This window comes from Saccostrea echinata, unplaced genomic scaffold (assembly GCF_033153115.1).
Source record: "Saccostrea echinata isolate AGI-Se365-2 ecotype Australia unplaced genomic scaffold, CSIRO_AGI_Sech_v1 ptg000086l, whole genome shotgun sequence".
Taxonomy (NCBI): domain Eukaryota; kingdom Metazoa; phylum Mollusca; class Bivalvia; order Ostreida; family Ostreidae; genus Saccostrea; species Saccostrea echinata.
In genome coordinates, this window is record NW_026889835.1 from 1,964,703 (window position 1) to 1,983,562 (window position 18,860).

Sequence of the window (18,860 nt, forward strand, 5' to 3'; positions counted from 1 at the left end):
AGTGTAAAATTTCAAAAGAGAAAACCTCTACTGTGATCACAATTTACAATGATATTGTGATCGCAGTTTACTGATCACACGGATAGACAAATAATCTTAAGATAGATAGAAGATAACAATATAAAATTGACCCTTTGTTCGGAAATTGTACTTCTGTTCGTAAAAAGAAATTTGACAATGTGTTATTCCTTCTATTCCTACTTGATAGGATCCAGTAAGACTGACAATGTAGAAGGATATTTAAGCAATCATTTCTTGGACAATAGTATAGAAACCAATGTATCAAATTGTTAATTAGCTTTGACGCATGACATTGCACTCAGCTTAAACATAAATGAATCCAATTCAATAGTAAACAAATACTGCACAAAGTCGGTTAAAAGAAAACAATTCCCGTCGGTGGTTGTGGTTAAAGGAAATGCAAAACGCTAAAAAAAAACTGTCTGGGTACCCATCCCAGACAATTTACCACAGATCATAAAGATACTATTATTAACACGATTCGATGATAATTTTGAAAAGGATTGACAAAAACATATCTTTATTCGTTCATCAATCCGTGTTTTCCCCTTCTCTATAATTGAAAAAAAGAATGATTTAGTGTGACAAAGTTCTTGATTAGCGCAGTGAAACATAATTCAGACGGGAATTCCCGTTTTCCCTCCAATCAGTCTCCAATTAGTTAGACAAGTCGACTAGGACGTTACAATTTGCTCGGAAATTGCATTAATACCTTTTGCATGAAAAAAGAAATGACTTTGAAAGGTTTGATCAATAAACCTGCTTTTGTCTCCTTTAATTATTTTTATGAAACCCCTTTGGACACAGCCAGACTCTAGCCCCGATGTATCGTACATCCAGTTTTATATTTCCTCCCTAATGCATCTTCTAATGAAAAGAATAGCTAACGTGATGCTTTTTACACTTTGTTGAGGATAGGGTTTCTTGACCATGATCAACATTTCCCGCTATAATTCATTAGAAAGTCATTACAAGACCATGTAAATTTCAGCAAGCTTTTAGCCGGATAAAATTTCCTTAATCCCGACTTTAATGCTACTTGTTGCCATGTCAGTAATGGCACCGCTATCCGCTGGAATGTAAAAGGTTCGATATTAATTCTTTCAACTAGCTGCAATTCATTACAGCGCTATTGATGAGTCGGGAAACGCTATTGGCAGAACAAGAAACGGGGTTGGAAAATAAAAGCCGAAGCAACAGTCGGTCTGTCGCGGCGGCGAGTGACGGGTGAGTACAACTTTATGTAAATGTAAAGACTGTTATCAACCAAAATGACACTGACAAATTTGTATATTATACATTTTTCCCGTATAAATTCGATAAGAATAAAAAAAAAGAAATAAAAAATAAACGTTCATTACTCTGAATAAAAATAACTGTTTCGAAATATTTAAAGGTTTCGTGTTCAGTGTTTTATGCACTGTTAGTATTATTTCATTCAGGAATTATGAAGTTTCGTCGATACACAAACAAAAAAATCATAAATTATTTGTGGTGATGCCGTAGTTTTAATCATTACTCAGATCGGTATCGTAATTTTTTAATTATCAATTAGTATAGTTTCTGTGACTAGAATGCGGGGACCAAATGCTTAGTTATTTCTGTCCAAGGTTGATGTATATTGTATACTAGTAGTAGATAAAAAATAATATTGTGCAGGCAATATAAAAAAAAAATATTGTGCAGGAAAATCCCCAGAGATCTTTTCGAAAGATAATTTAAATGATAATAATAAGTAGCACAATATGAATATTGAATCATACATATCATAGTACAACATTTGGCTCTGCGTGTGTTCTTACATGAATTTTTAGAGCCGTTGTTTGACATGGATCTAAAAAGACAACCTGACGACAATTCATGCTTGATTTCTGTAACACTCATCGATTTTGTAATTTTACTTTTAGCATTTTCAAAGAAACTAGGCAACTGAAATTAGTTCACCATGTCACATTCTTATCAGCATGATTACGGGGGTTGTGGGTAATTTTCTAAAACACAAAAATCTCTGTAATCTGGCTTCCGGGAATAAGTGAGATCTCCAAACCTCAAAATCTTTTATTTTCCTAGATTCCTAAGATTACTTTGGTTCAAATGGCAGAGGAAAATTGTTTTCAAACAAAACGCTCCATTGTTTCAGTTCCTAATTCGTTTAAGTTTTAAGAGCTACAAAATGTTCCTGCAACAGTTTCATATATCTTGACATATTTTCTCTGTTCAAAACAACTAAAATCAGCTGTTTCTACTTATATTTTTTTTCTACAGTAAAACAAGATCGATCTTATCTTGAGTGTTTCCGATGTAGGGCAAAATTACCACAAATTCTTTGAATATAATGAATTAAAAACATTAAGGTAAGCTTTTTATTATTAGTTCTTACAACAATAAGAACTTTGACTTGGAAGCAATACTCATGTATTGAAATTTAACTTACCTTGTGAAGAACATTCCTAAGTTACGTAAAAGCAAGCGTTAACAGGTGGAAAATGTGTTATTTTGAGTGTTTGTTTGTTCGTGTGTACTGAATGATAATACTTTTGCAATGCTATGGCTATCCAGTAGTACAGTAAAACACGGTGATAGCGAATCGATGCGTGAATTCGTTATAACCGCTATATGAATTCACGCTTACAGTGAAGTGACTTTAAGATTTATTCCGTGTGGTTTCAAAATTGTTCGTCCTTGGCACTTCGCTACAAGCGTGTTTTACTATACACGTACTGGAACATAGGCTGTCAGATAGATAAGCCTTGATATTGAATAAATGAATTGAAAAAAGAATGTAAAGTTTGCGTAGAGGGACGCATTTTGTTAAATAACGCTTCTGAGAATCTTGAGCTCAGAAATCAAAGCGCAACAGTGCCAATATTACATAAGAACATTGCCCATTTCATTACAACAGTGCCTATTACATTTCGCTTTTCACACTGAAAATTTATCATTTTCGATTTAATTCGCAAAGAAAAGAATTATGTTTTATTTTTAAAAAAAATTACTGCAATGATAAAAATAAATGCAAAAGACGCCCAAAGAATAAATCAACAATATTTTTCATATTGCTTTTTGCTGTTTATATCATAAGGATCTCATTATATTGTAAAGTATAATACTTGATAGTTTACAAAGAATTAGATGCTTGTATGAGATACCCACACATATGCTGATTCTGTCCAAAGCAACTACACACTAGTCTATGAACTCATAGATATACACAAGGGAAAATGTCACAGTGAAACATAAGGATTCTTTTATCAGTTATCACGACATTTCAGATATCTTAATTCTTCAGGAAGCTAACAATTCGGAATCATGTTAATGTCCTTTGCAAAATAAATCTTTCTTACAGACGACTGACGTTCACAATTTGACCAAATTCTTCATGGATATATAAACGCAAATGATTTCACCTCTTTCATTCTGCAATTTTAATAAAAGAAACCTTTTTCATTTTTTAGCGATACCGATGTATTGTAAATAAATATTCTTATATACATTTATAACTTCCAAAATAGACACGTGTACATATTTATTTAGAATATACAAATGTATCTCTTTCAAGGAAAGAGAAATTATTGAAGAATAAAAAGAAATAAATAATAAAGAGATGAGATTTTTTGCATAACTTTTTCAATGTAAAGGATTTAGGGTTTAGAAATTTACATTGCGGTGACGTAATTTGTGTTGTCATTACTCAAATCAGTAAGATGAAGGCATGCTTTATTAACTTGTTCTTTGTCCCTATTTGTTATTTTAATTCTTAGCATTACCCTGGTGAAAAATTCTCGAGAGGGACGTTAAACAACAAACAAACCAACCAACCGTCTAGGGTCCGGTAACATTAAAAAATTAGAATTGCACGTCAACAATTAAACTTTAACCAAAGCAATATCGTTTTATTTTTTTCCAAATTTTTAAACCACCTCTGATGCTTTAGAGGCCCGTGTTTGCTCTGCTCCTGATTTGTAATGTTTAAATGGACTTTTGAGCTTGAATACTCTTCGTTATCTCCATATATTTTATCTAGAGAAAACACTAAGTTGAGAACTAATTTTCTTTTGTAACTTTTCAGTTAAGGCAGTAAATAATGTTCTGAATTATTTCCTTTTACTACACGAGTTGGACAAAAGACTTACTAAGTAATTCCGCACATAAAATAGCGAAAAATCACACATATATATATACTACAAATATTGAAGACATTGGAAAAGCTCATGTATTCACACCTGACAATTTTTTAAGAAAATTGAACCGATATAAGTTCAGGAAACAGAAAAATGAATTGTCATATCCTTTTTATCAACGCATCTATCATTTTGCAAGGAAAATAAAATTTTTGAATACAATTATTACTGGTTTTTACAATTTACATTTGACAGCAGTGAACTTAATTTGTCGATTAAAAGGTGTATGACAGAATGTGTTACTGTTAAGTGTTTCAATTTTTTTAAATTTTCACAATACTTAATTTAGATCATTCATATCAGTAGTTAGCATGGACTGTATCGATGTCATTAAATCAATACCATGACAAAGAAAGGAATGATCTATGATTTGAATACATTATTTACTGACATTACACCTGATCTGCTGCAGTTAAAGCCGATCCTTTACTCTAAATTTGTCAGCATCAGCGCTATTGTACGAATATCAACCTTCCGGAGGCACGCGACCGAGCATTATTAAAATGAAAGACTATATATGTCCTATTTGATATTTATAATTCATTAGATATTTTGCTTATCAGCTTATTGTATAAGAACTTTTGAATTTCTTGCATTGCAGTGTTGAAGACTAACAATAATAATAATGAACCTTGATACTTGGTAAGGAGTCGCGGAAGAGGAGCTAAAATGGTTCAAATATTTTATTACGAAAATCGAGGAAAATGTTGTCGAAAAGTTTTCAACTACGAAGGTTACCCAACGAAGGTGATGCTGTTTCCTTACGAGGGATGGGCACATCCGGTTCCTGTGACGTATTGGACATTAAAAACCTATTGGTGGAACCGATCACGGTGTAAAATCGTAGAGGTTTCCGGAACAAAACGAAGAACGACAAAGGCAAAAATGTCTGACAAAGGAAGTGGCGCAATGGTTATATCGGGAAAATTTAAAAACACCCCTAGTCCTGACTTTCGAATGACTTTGACGACAAACATTTCTAACGAAGATTTTCAGCTGGGTTACTGTGTGACCGGGACTTTAGAGCGAGGGGACAAAAAGAAGGGCGATCTTCAACTCGCACAATTTGCCATGGTGAAACGCCGTGGATACTAACCCAAAGATGAACTTCTATCTCATTTATTTTAATCAAAAGATCCTGGCTCTAATTCTGACCACGAAAATCAATATCGACAATAGATATAAGTGCTGTATTAGAAGCATGTAGCACGCCGAGACACATAAAAACTGCTTAAGAAGAAGCACAAAGACATCCTCTGCCTCAAGCTAAGAAAAAGGAGTTGGGGGCTTCACATTCCATTTCTCATTTCTATAAGAAAATATTCTGTTTTATTTCGCCTATAAAAGGGACACTCAAGACAGACGTCTCCCTCCGACAGCCATTTTTATCTTTGTACCAGATAAACTTATTAGAGAGCCGCTGTTGAAAAGTGTGAACTTTTGAGCGTGATATTGCATATCAGAGAACTCATTTATGTCGCATGAAATGCACATCTTGATAAGTATTCCATTTGATGTTTGTGATTAATTACTCTGTTTGTGTTCCTGTTACCACATAACGTTTGACGTTGCCATTATACCTGTGTCGGTAGTTAAAAGTGGTGCTTGTTAATTATTCATCGATATGTATAAGTTTGACGAAATGTAAAATATTCCATGATTTTCAATAAACTACATAGTTCCTTTACAGACAATGAAATATGCACGAGCCATCAGACATTCCAAGAAAAAGGTGTGCAGATTACCTGTTTGATAAGATACGACTGTGATGTTATCAGGTGTCTCCATCAATTGTAAATTACTGTCGATTTCTCATCAAGTCTCAGACTCTGTAACGTCACTTTAGAATTCACAGCTTTACTGCTTCTGTGATTGATGTTTCTGCTTTATTAAAATATTCCCATTTCATATAAAAAACAAACAAACTGAAATGTTACCGTTTAATGTTTGTGTACAGAAAATGTTTAATAACTAACTTTTCTGGTTGTGAAATATTCAGAAAATTGTTACACCTTGTGAATACCAGGAGACAAAGTAAACTTTATTGAACACAATTTCAAACTGCTTAAATTGGAAGTTGGCATCACATGATAAAAAAAATGGACAAAAAAAAATGAAAAGCGCTTTTAAAATCAATTTTCCAAAGAAATAACAAAAAAAAAAATGTTTCTTTAAACAAAATTGAAGTTTGAAACTCGCATGCACAATTATTGTTTTCTTGAAATACGATTTTTTGTGCTTTTTGGCTTCCATTTCTTACGAGCTAACATCACCATCGCTTTTCATTCGTATCTGTCTGAGACTTGCATTTTAATTTTTATATCAACCTACAAGATACATAATTATTATAATAGCTTAGTATAATTTAAATTATGAAATTTTATTGTACCATTCATTCTGCACACACTCCAAAATCGACTGAAGAATAGCAAAAATTGTAATATATTAGCAAGAATGTCAAACTCACAGACCAAGTCACATTATTTTTGCATAAGGAAAAACTGATACTTCAGAATGTAAACAAATACATGTAGATTCATTGTAAACTTTATGAGGAAAAAATATATATATTGGTTTCTTTTTATGTGTTTTACAATTCTTACAGGTACATGTATAAATTTCTTGCTTTATTCTAGTCATTTAACGATTGATTATATATCTGATCGTCTGGAAATTAATCACGTCATTTCCTGTGTTGATATTTCTTTTTCCGGCCCCCATTGTCTTCCCATGCATCGTGTCATATGGTGTCTTATCCACTTGCATGTTCGCTAGAATTATTGAACTTTACTGTCGGGCATTGTGACTGTTTCCAGACATGTACTATTTATAATTGAATAAATATTATGTTATCAATACTGTTTATTCTGGAAATCTGGTCGTTTACTGTTACGTAATATACAACCATTGCAATCATGGCATTTTGAATAGCCCAATAATGGATGTAAAAGCAGATATAATGACCATATTAAAAACGAATAATGTGCGGATCACAGGATAAACCGTTCATTGTTTGGATGCAGATGAAAAGATCATGTAAACGATGCCTCCGTCTGATAGCTCAGTCCTGATAACATTCTGACAACATGCCTTAGATCCTTGTTTAACCCGAACCTCTCTAAAGGAATATAAGCAGTTAGCAAATAGCTTTCCCTTTCTGGTATTAATGTCGTATCCAGACCAAAAGCTTTTTTTTCTTACTGGAGTTATCGTGGTTGGAATAGATACATGGATACCTAAATGAAAGACAGACTCGCAGTTATACTGAGTTTCACTTAATTAATAGTAGAAATAAGAAAACGAGATTAATAAGAAATGTTAGAGCTCTGAGGAATTCTATGAATTAGATTTAGCTAGTCTATCGATATAGATTAAAAAGCATGTATTTCAAACTGGATATTTATCTCATTGCAAAACTCACGAGGATTTCTGTTAATCAAAGTGTACATCGTTATCTTGTGATAAATATTAGATTTTCATGGCCCCAATGATTAAATTGTGATTTGATGAATATTTCATTAATCAATCAATGATAGTATAGCCATGAATTAATTTGTTGATAGGGATAATCTGAATCAGTCGGTGTGAAGTTATTATTTACTTATTTACCAAAGTCTTAAAAAGAATCTAATTCAATACTGTTATATTTTCATCGTATAATCATATTATATATCGTATCATTTAGGCGGTGGTACGAGGTAAAAAACAAGAGGTCCAAGGACCTTAATGGTCACCTAAGTACAATACAACACTGCAAAGGATCCATTGAAGTATAAAACAAAATTAACTGATAGATGAAGCTATGTGGCCAAAGAATTTCAAAAATCTGGTAAAAATACCCTTGCTTAATGTAACAAGTCTTACAGGGATGATAATGAATGCAAAATATGCAAATACAATGGACACTTGCCTAGTATGTAAGGCATTCAATATACACAAATATGTTTCTGTCACTTGCCAAGTGCTACAATTCAGTACACAGAGACTTGGCTATACAGTGTGGCTATTTGACACTTGTCCCCTAGTCACCTTGACTTTCTGTGATTATTTGTTCACTTTGGCACAGTATATAGCAACTTTATCCAGTCTCTTGTCAACCATGAATTTACCTGACAATAACTCATCAACTGTTAAACAGGACACTACAGTATAAACATACTGTGTGAAATTGAACCTTTTGCTACATGTATAAATAATCTTTACATCAATCTTTTTTATTTTTTTTCCAGGCAAGAATCCGATTTTGAGCATTCTTTGCTCATTTAAACCAAACTTTTATTTTTATTTTGTTTCTATATATATTACATTCTTTCTTGTATTCTCATTCAATCAAATAACCTGTTAATTAAACCATACAGAAGGGTAGGAGCAAAGAAAAGGTACATTTACTTTTATTATACCTCTGTGAATTTTTTCTACATAAAAGTATGACAAATAAATCTTCTATTTTTTTCTAAACAGCCCCTACCGTGGAATAGTTTTTGTGCTATTTTCCCATGGTGAATAGTCATCAAACTATTCACCGGAAGCATTCCATTTCCCTCATTTTTCATCTCAAAACTATATGGGTTGTTGTATTGTGACGTATCTGGTCTGTGACGTAACAAAAGTAAAGTCGGCTTCGGTATAATAAAACACCTATTTACTGACTATTCGGACAATAGCAAGTTCAAAAGCTTAAAACCCATGAGCAGAGGAGAAGATTTTCAAAGAATTAATGCATGTTCACTATTTAATCATTAGAGCTCCGCCCTAACACCAGAACCCTTGACCCAGGGGCCATGAAATTCACAATTTTGGAAGAGGCATCCTGCCTTATCATAACTACGCATATAGTTTGTTTGCTTAGTACCCAGGAGCAGAGATTATTTTTTTAAGAAATAATGCATTTTCACTAGGGATGTCAATTTTGTCAATAATTCATATTCGAATATTCAATGAAAGTATTCGAATATATTCGAATATTCGATAAAATAAATAAAATCTGGTTTATTTTAAATATGCATCATCCTATTCTCATGAAAGGTTTAGTGTAGGTATTCTTATATTGGAAGTAAAATTGTGTGAAGGCTTTTGTAGGTGTACAATAAGGAATTCCATTTGATATTTGTCAATGTTTGAAACAAGTAATTGATTTAAATGTAGAAAAATATGATTTTAACAAATTTAATAAATTAATAGTAGCTCCAATTGAGGAACCAGTCGTCTTACCAAGGGCAGGATAGTCGTATACTGTTGAGATTTCAATACGAGTAATTCATTACAATTATCAGCCTAATAAGGAATATGATAAAAATCTTTGATATAATATTTGAAAAATTAAATCAAATATTTCCATAGACAATTTTCCTAGGTAATTAATTAATTTACCGATAATGAATATAAAGTTCAGGATTATGTACAACCCGAGATAATCAAGTAATTTACACATTTTTTTTTTTGAAATTGAGCCCTTTACAATATTAATTACAGACTAATTCTATCATAAACTCATTCAATGATCAATTAAATTTATTTTGATGAGTGTACTCTTCACGCCTTTTGGACATTCTAAGAAGGTTTTCAATTAATCAAAATGTATTAATCACAGTACTTCTTTTTATGAAATCTGTAAAACACCGAATATTCGAATCTTAAATTTATATATTCGAATATCAACCCATCGAATGAATATTCGAATGTTCGTTGACATCCCTAATTTTCACAATATATTCAACAGAGCCCCTCCCTAGCATCAGATCCCCTGACCCTGGGGCCATGAATTTTACAATTTGGTAGAGGGCTCAATGCTTATTACAATCATGCCAACACTTTGACTGATGTCCAGGAGTAAAGAAGAAGATTTTTAAAGATTGCATTAATTTTGATGGTTTTCGCCCCACCCCTCAGGTCCCAAGGGAGGGGGGGGCAGGGGCCATGAATTTCACAAATTTTACTTTCCTTCACCCATAGATGCTATATGTCAAAATTGATTGAAATTGGTTCAGTGGTTCCAGAGAAGAAGCTGAAAATGTTTAACGACGACAAAACGGATAGCAATAGGTCACCTGAGTACACTCAAGTGACGTAAAATGGACGAAAAATTCGATATGTAATTTCAGTTTTCTAGACTATACTTAAATATATATTCTACTTTTCAGATCTTTGTAGCTTTCAAAGTTTGAAAGTACTAGTAGTTTTATCCCGGAACTTTAAGTCAGTAAAAGTACACTTTCCATACTATGTAGCATCGATAAAGGTCTTGGATGAAACAGATGAGTTTACACGCAGTTGTAATTTAATGACATTGCTTCATGCTTTGTGTTATATTTGATCAATTTTGCTATTAATATTCAAATCTTGTTATTCATATTTGAGAACTTATTTGATTTATATTTTAAATCCTATGATATTCCAAATTATTTTTATTTATATTCAAAAACTTATGTTCAAAAACTTGTTATTCATATTTGTAAACTTGTGAAAAAAAAATTGTACGTAAAAAGTTGCTGGTTATATATGGTGTGTTAAACGCTGCTTTATTCGATAATCTTATGCTGTACATTCAAAATCTTGTGATATATATTCAAAATCACAAGATACTGAACATACATCACAAGATTTGAACATACATAACAAGGTATTGAACATACATCACAAGATTATGGAACATGCATAACAAGATATTGAACATACATCACAAGATTATGGAACATTCATCACAAGATATTGAATATACATCACAAGATTTTGAATATACATCACAAGATATTGAATATACATCACAAGATTATTGAATAAAGCAACGTTTTACATGTCAAAGTTCTATTTAAAAAATTATTATTTATACATATATGAATATCCAAAAACTTTTGATCTATATTCGAAAATATTGAGTATATTCTTATAATTTTTATGCAACATAATCATAAGATTATTGACTATTTATCAAAAGTTTTTGCTTATGAATAAAAAGTTTTCAAATTTGAATATTCATTTTTGGCATGTAAGTCACAAGATTATCGAATACGAATTACAAGTTTTTGTATATATATATATATATATATATATATATATATATATATATATATATATATATATATATATATATATATATATATATATAAGAATAAGATTAAGAATATGAATCATAAGTTAACAAATGTGAATGATAAGTTTTCGAATATGAATAACAAGATTTTGAATATAAATTAATATTTACCAGAAATAATAAAGACAATCCCTTAATATGACGGGTAAACATGCCTTTTTATTATATACCTGTACATACATGTACACATGTACATAAAATGCACTTGCCTTTTGGAAAATCGAACAAAATCTGACTGAAATACTGATTTCTAGTTCTACAGGTTATCTGTTCTTGGGAAAAACATTATTCTTCTGTAGCTCCTTTATACTGTTTATCCAATAAAATAATGGACGTTTTCTTCAATCATGCTGAAAGTGCTTTATTGTAACACATTATGAAGAATTACAGACATATAATGGAAAGAGTAGTCTTCCTAGGCTCTCGAGGGACTCCGAAATTGATCTAGCGGAAACAAACTCGGAAAATGGAAGGCATCCCGGAAAATCTGAATTGAAACTGTATGTCCAATGTTTTATGTAGAAAGATTAAGCTGAGCAAAGGAACTCACCGAAGACCCACTCTGTTCTTTGTCAGAATTTGTGGAGGTAATATATGCGACCATTTGTTTAAAGGTCTGACAGGAATATTATTTCTAACATGAATTTATTTCAGATCTGAATTTCATGAGATTTCTTGCAAATGACTATGTCATTGAATTGAGTAGGTTTCATAGATTAATTAATTGTTAGAAATACCATCATTCTAAAAATTTAGAATAACTTTTAAACATCCACTACTTTAAATATTTGCCCCCTCTTTCTCGATAATGTTCACGTGTAATGATTTTATGTTTTCCAATAATGCAAAAGGCCTACAGCAACTGGATTAAGAGGCTGTGACATAGCTAGCAAGAAACTGTTGCTAATCATATGACCCACAGAGGGTACATGTATATATAAAACTGCAGTCAAGCAGCAGTGTCAATTGTGCCCGAGTCGTGGAAGACGGGAGTCAACAGGTTGTTTTGTCAGGTGGATTGCCTTATATTGGAGGCTTGTCACAGGTTATTGCCTAATACAGGAGACATGTCACATTTGATTATTTAGACCATTCTTTTGATGTTAAGTCAAGAGGCTTACCAAATTTAATTATTTAGACCATTCTCTTTTGGAGGTTGACTACAATTATAGTGGCTACAATTAATTTTAAGAGTTTGACCTCCTGAAGGTTCGCCTATCTCTTTGTCGTTCTTCCTTGATTAGGGAAGGTTCAAGGTAAGCAGCGCACTGCCCGTCCCAGAATAAGGCGTTAACACACTACTGCTTCTAGAGTTTGACCATCCTTATTGGGGTAAAGCTTGCCTTTATAATAGATGTTATACACGGTCTGAATGAGGTATGCTCCTATCTAGATTGATTGATTGTTGTATGTTGTTTTACGTCCCTTTCTAGAATTTTTCACTTATGTAGAGATGTCACTACATACCGGTGAAGGGCTTCAAATTTAGACCTTTACTCGGCACTCAGGGCCATTGAGCAGTAAAGGTTCTTTATCGTGCCAACGTCTACCGTGACAAGGGGCCTTGGTTTTTTAAGGTCACATCCGAAAGACCCGCAACTTCACTTCAAAGTGCCGGGCGCTTGGCGAAAGAACAGTTGCTACCTATTTTTTTTTTATCGACTTAGGACAGTCGCGGCCGTGATTCGAACACGATCACGGAGCGAGCTTCTATCTAGAGGATTAATAAGTTAGGTCGACCAAATGTGATTTTATTCTAATTAAGGGAAGGGCCTATTTGTATATATTTTCAGATCAATAGTTTAGATTGTTATACAATTAAAAATTTGTTCCTATGTAAATCTGTACTAAAAAGTCTAACATTTCCAATGTTTTACTAAGTGCGGGTACATCACGAAAGCCAGCACAAGTTGCATGCCTGTCCCCCAAAAAATAAATTGATAAAAAATAATAATAATAATAACTAGAGCAAAGCTCGTTGCTGGAGCAACAAGCAGGTCTTCCGTCTAATTCTACGAAGAAAATGAAGAACAGAAATGCAAATTAATATGTAAAAAAGAAAACAGTTCTGAAGAGCATTCGACTTAAAATTATGTGAGACGTTTTCGGGGACATTTACCATTCAATTACATGGAGATATTTGTAAAAAGAATCGATTGGTAACTGCTTCCGGTTAGACCGGAAGTGACGTCGATCGACAAAAAATAAAGTCGGACGTCTCCAATGACTTTAACCAATCAATTTTCTGTCATTACCTACAAAAATAAGCCTTTTCTGACTACTTCCGGTTTGACCGGAAGTGACGTCGATCGGCGAAAAATGAGTTTGGACGCTTCCGATGTCTCAAAGCAATCAACAACGTGTACAAAACTTCAAAAATATGCATTTTCTGACTACTTCCTGTTTTACCGGAAGTGACGTCATAAGACGACTTTTGCTGATCTCTTCAGCTGCCACTTGTAATTTTGAACAACTTTGCTTCAATAATGTGTCACAAATTTTCAATCGTTTTTAAAATATTTAGAAAAAACTTTCGGCGCCTCTAGGTACCATATTTTAGGGACCAGCCCCTTTTTGTTGATATTGAATGAAAGATCGTGTAGTTATGAACAAATTTTGTTCTACATGTTTTAACAAATTATTTACAGGTAAAAAGATATTGTAGAAAAAACATTGAAAATTTTGAAATTTTCGATATGTCTTTTTTTTGGACCATAGCGAGTGCCGAGGTGCGGCATTTCCGGTAAAAATGAAATGCCTTACGCATATCTGCAGACAATGGTCTATCATACCTGAAAGTTTCATGATTCTATCTAGAGCCATTTATGAGAAAATTTCCGGACAACCCGACCCTTCAAAAATCATTTAATCGACAATATCTCCAGACCGGAAGTGACATCATCAAAACAGAAAAAAACGCATAAGGTTCAAGTGATGATACATAAGTCCTGAAACTTTCACGGAAATCCATCAAGCCGTTTTTGAGAAATCGCGTGCACAAAATCGGTAAGAAAAACAATAATAAAAGTGAGAAAGAAACCTAAGAATAACAAGAAGGTCTTCCGCTGAAGACAGAAGACCTTAATAAAAGGTATAAAATGATATAACAAAAATTTATTGACTGGGTTCGAGAGCAAAATGCGTTTGTCGACCCCTCGAACCAAACTGACTGCCTTCGGCCTAAAGGTCTCAGACAAACAGTTTGGATCCGACAAAACGCATGTTGCCTTCGAACCCAGTCAATAAATGTATAGTATTGTCCAATCATTTTAGAGAGGAAAACTATATTACTCATTTAATAGAGAAAAATAATTTATTTGTTAAATTAATCCAAACCCCCAGATCCTGGAATCAACCGGGTACGAACCCCCTTGGCAGGATACAAATGTTTGCAACAGAAATCTTACTTTACTTTTTTCTATCTAGCATACTTATCAGAAACATGATTGGGGAATATCGACCCACGTCACCTATCGACAAATCAATAAAGAAAGCTAAAAAACAAATGAACATCGGACAGCAACATCAGATATCACGCATCTTATCCTGTCTATTTACAGCATTAGGAAGTTTATCCTCGGAAGAGGCCATAAAACACAGATAAAAAGTAAAATGATACGTTCCTTCGGCTAAGTATTGGCATAAGAATACATATAAAGCAATCATATTACGACATCAATATTCATATACGGTATTCGACATCCTATATAGGGGGAAAATGGGGGATAGCAAATAACATTGTTTAAAAACATGACATCTTATCCTCCGAATTTTATGCATCTTTAATGTACAGGTTTTGTTCTCTTTATGTATGCAGGGTTTACGAAATATTCTTTCAGTCTAGACAGAACATAATGTCATCATTAAAAAAAAGCTGCGATAATTCTTTTGACCAAAATTTAAAGATAACTTATTTTAAGATTTAGGCTCAGGTAAATGTTTAAGAGAAGTTTTGTCCCTCGTCCATTTATTCAACTTCTTTTCCAAAAACCTTTGAAGAAAACGTACCAAAAATCAATTAACAGTTAAAGAAATTCTACTTTGTTCAACAAATGACTGACGGTGTCCAACAAAGGATGTTAATCCAGAAATATTGGAAATTTCTAAGGACTACATAACCAGTGCTTCAGTGATATTGGTCTTCATAGAAGATTATTTGTTTCAATATGTGCACTGTAGAATATCAGGCCAAGTATTACAAGCAAGCAGCTTGTAAACATGCTAAAGTTTTTTAGTTTGGGATTACAGTAAATTTATGAAAGCCACAATCTGGGATGGGGGCGGCGGAATTCGGGGATTACCACGAATGGGGATTTCTTTTATGTCAACATGGCTCAAAACTGGGTAATCAAATAAATTTTATGCAGTAAATGAATTTCTGGTCTTGGCCCTTAACCTTTTTAACTCGACATCAATCGCGGTCTTCTTAAATTTAGAGAGAGTTACGACATAGATTTCATTGCAAAAGCAGCTCCAAAAGAATTGATTTCTGATTAACAATGAGATATTGAAATCATTTCCAGGCTCCAACCTTAGAGCTCTAGATTGCAATGAATTCAAATCGGTTGTAGGTGACAGTCTGATGGTGTGTCATATATATCTTAAAGATCAAGGATATTGGACAATACGAAATTATTGTACACATCTTTAGTCAATTTGAACCATCGAATACAATATAATGAATATATTCAATCTTTTATCAAGGACAAATAGTCAACGTCATGTGGTGATGATAGATACGAGAATAATTAGGGAATATGATCAATATTTCAATTGGATCACCAAGGAAGAAGGCTTTGATTTTGCTTCTTTTTTTCCCCTACTTTTTGAGTTTTAATATAAAGGATAGTAATTCCAAAAATTTCCATGTTTTATTTGAAAACTCTGTATTAGAATCGTTTTCAAGCCAATGACAAATAGCGATCTCCTTGAATTTACAGTACAGTTTAATACTAGGCACCATTTTGTAGTCACATTATATGAGCATGCAGTCTTAATTTTCCTTTTGTCACGATAACTTACAACAATAGTATTGGACATTGTTGTACGAGAAATAGAATTCGGAGACAAAAAAAAAAAAAATCTCCAAAGCACAAGAAAAATCCTACAACATATTGAGAAGGAATTGAAATCACATTGTATTTCATGTCCATTTGATAACACTAGTAGTGCACTGGGATTTATTTGTTTCTGTTGTTTGGCTTTTTTGACAATTCTTTGCAGAAAGTGATCCAAAAAATAGTGAATGACATGTTGTCGAATAGGAAATACACGTTTTCGAACATGAATGATATATTTTGAAATAGGAATCATATTTCTTCCAATAGGAATAACAATTTATCGATACAGCGACCTTAGTAATTCATCTACAGATTTTTAAATGAAGTATCAATTTTATTGTCAGTATATTTTTCACAAATACATACAAGATGAAAATAAATATAGCAGCCAAGAAAGGAGAGAAAATAGGCATCGTAAAACAATTCCTTTGCATGTTGTAAATTGCTCATGAGTTCAGAAGCATTTAACCTGTAAAACCAGTCACATTTCCTCTTTTACGTAAATACACCTATCAGCTGCACTCTATAGCCGGACTGACGGTCGACATCATAGATCGTTTATTCTGTTAAAACTTATTTATGGTTGATCGAAAAAGTAAAAAGTCGCTTACAAAGAAGTTTTCTCTAGAATACTGTTAACTATGTCATCCATTGGTCGACAATGGCATCGATTTGGACGGAAGACGCCACCTCAAAGGCCCCTGGGAAATGTTCCGATAGACAGAAAGATGAAAAAAATAATTACTTTGTAAATTACAAATTATCTGAAATTTACTGGACCTTGCAGACATAATATGTCTTCATGAAAACCAATCTCTGCCTGGTTGTGGGACGGGGTTCTATGGTCTGGTAATTATTGGTCATTAAGGAAGAAAATGGCATGTCAGCATGCACTTACAGGCAGAAACGCTTCCTTGATGATTTAATTTAGAAGAATCAAATTACATTTCGATTAAAACTTCAACTGAAGCACAGCAAAAACCAAAGTATTTAATATTTTTAGTTCGATCTTTTCTGTCGGTGATAGTCAAATTTAGTCGATTTTGAACATAGAGCAAGGATTTTCAAACAAACAGTATTAGACAAGAAATGAAATGTATGCATAAAAAATCAATTTTTATGGATAGAGTCGTGATAAGAAGTAATGCATTTTTGCAAATCACATAGGCACACACATAATAACAAAATATGACATCTATTATCCCTGTAATGTGGCTTATCTCATGACAGTGAATAATCCTGTAATTTGTATGAAAGAGTGTGTGTTGAAGAATCATTAACTGAAACAAAATCCAAGCAAAGAGCACATAAAGCAAGTCTGGAATGATTAAAAACTTTCTAAAGAAAGTTGGGGGCACATTCTTGTTATTCCAGTCCGTTGTCTGTCACATTATCTTCCTCCTCAAACTCTTAAAAAACAAGCATTCTGAGAGTATTGCATTAGCAATACTAGTACCCTACCGGCAAGTGTAATCTGGTTCCCGTTAAAAATTGAAAATGCCATAATTCCGTCGAAAATCAATGAAGCAGAACGAAATACAATCTTGATCTCTAACTCATCAAGGTATAGTCACATACCAAAAATCAGCTCAATATTTGCAAGCGTTTAGAAAAAAAAATGTGGAAAATCCTTAAAAATTGAAATGGTCGTAATTCCGTCAAAAATCATTGAAGCGGAACGAAATGTAAACCTTGATCTGTAACTCATCAAGATACATGCACAAACTAAAAATCAGCTCAATATCTGCAAGCGTTTAGAAAAAAGTGCGTAAAACCAAGTGGGACAGACTGACAGACAGACAGAGGGACAGCTAGACAGACAGACGGACGGACAGACTCAGAAGAAACCTATAGTCCCCTCCGGTTTCATCGGTAGGGGACTAATAACAGCGGCAAAATCATCGCTTGGAATACTAGACTTTCACCCGTGTACGCATGGGTGGAGGAAGTTCTGAATCGATTAGCAAAGAGTAAGGTTCACTCAGGGACTTTTTTGGCCCTGTATACGAGTTCGCGAACTATCTCTATATTTACGAAACCACAATTCAGATCAAAATGAAATTTGGCACACATTTAGTCATACACATGTTCTATAAATAGCAGATGTTATTAATACGCGAGTTTCGAGATTGTAACTCTCCTACGATAGAGGCGCAAAAAGTATCTACATCAGCATGGAAGTGGGACAGGTTGTTATTGTATACAAACTTGCATAAATAAAAGAACGATTGCTATGGCTTTTAAAATTCATTTGATGTTATAAAAAGATGATAATGCTAAGGAGTGATCGTTTTGATAATTTTGTAAAGCTCTTCTATGTATATGTACAAAATTTATTTTAAATATGATACTTGAAAACGAAAGAACCGTCATAGTCTTTATAAAAAAAATAATTCTTTGATTGTACAAACCTTTTTTGAAAAGTTATTGGGCTCTTTGAAGTTATTATAAGGAAAAGAGTCATTCAGAATGCCGACGTACTGTGATCAGGTGCGTGTGTATTTATTA

General features: G+C 33.1%; 1 protein-coding gene across 1 annotated transcript; it reads left to right on the top strand.

Moving 5' to 3' along the window:
* Positions 1-1,162: 1,162 nt before the first annotated feature.
* LOC133176976 (uncharacterized) lies at positions 1,163-7,065 on the top strand. The gene is made up of 2 exons (XM_061312045.1): positions 1,163-1,248; positions 4,804-7,065. The coding sequence occupies exon 2, from the start codon at positions 4,872-4,874 to the stop codon at positions 5,295-5,297; it is 426 nt and encodes a 141-aa protein (XP_061168029.1). The 5' UTR covers positions 1,163-1,248; positions 4,804-4,871; the 3' UTR covers positions 5,298-7,065.
* Positions 7,066-18,860: the final 11,795 nt, after the last annotated feature.

What these genes read in the sequence shown, in the direction of transcription:
- LOC133176976 (XM_061312045.1), top strand. Translation starts at nt 4,872, where the DNA reads ATGGTTCAAATATTTTATTACGAAAATCGAGGAAAATGTTGTCGAAAA.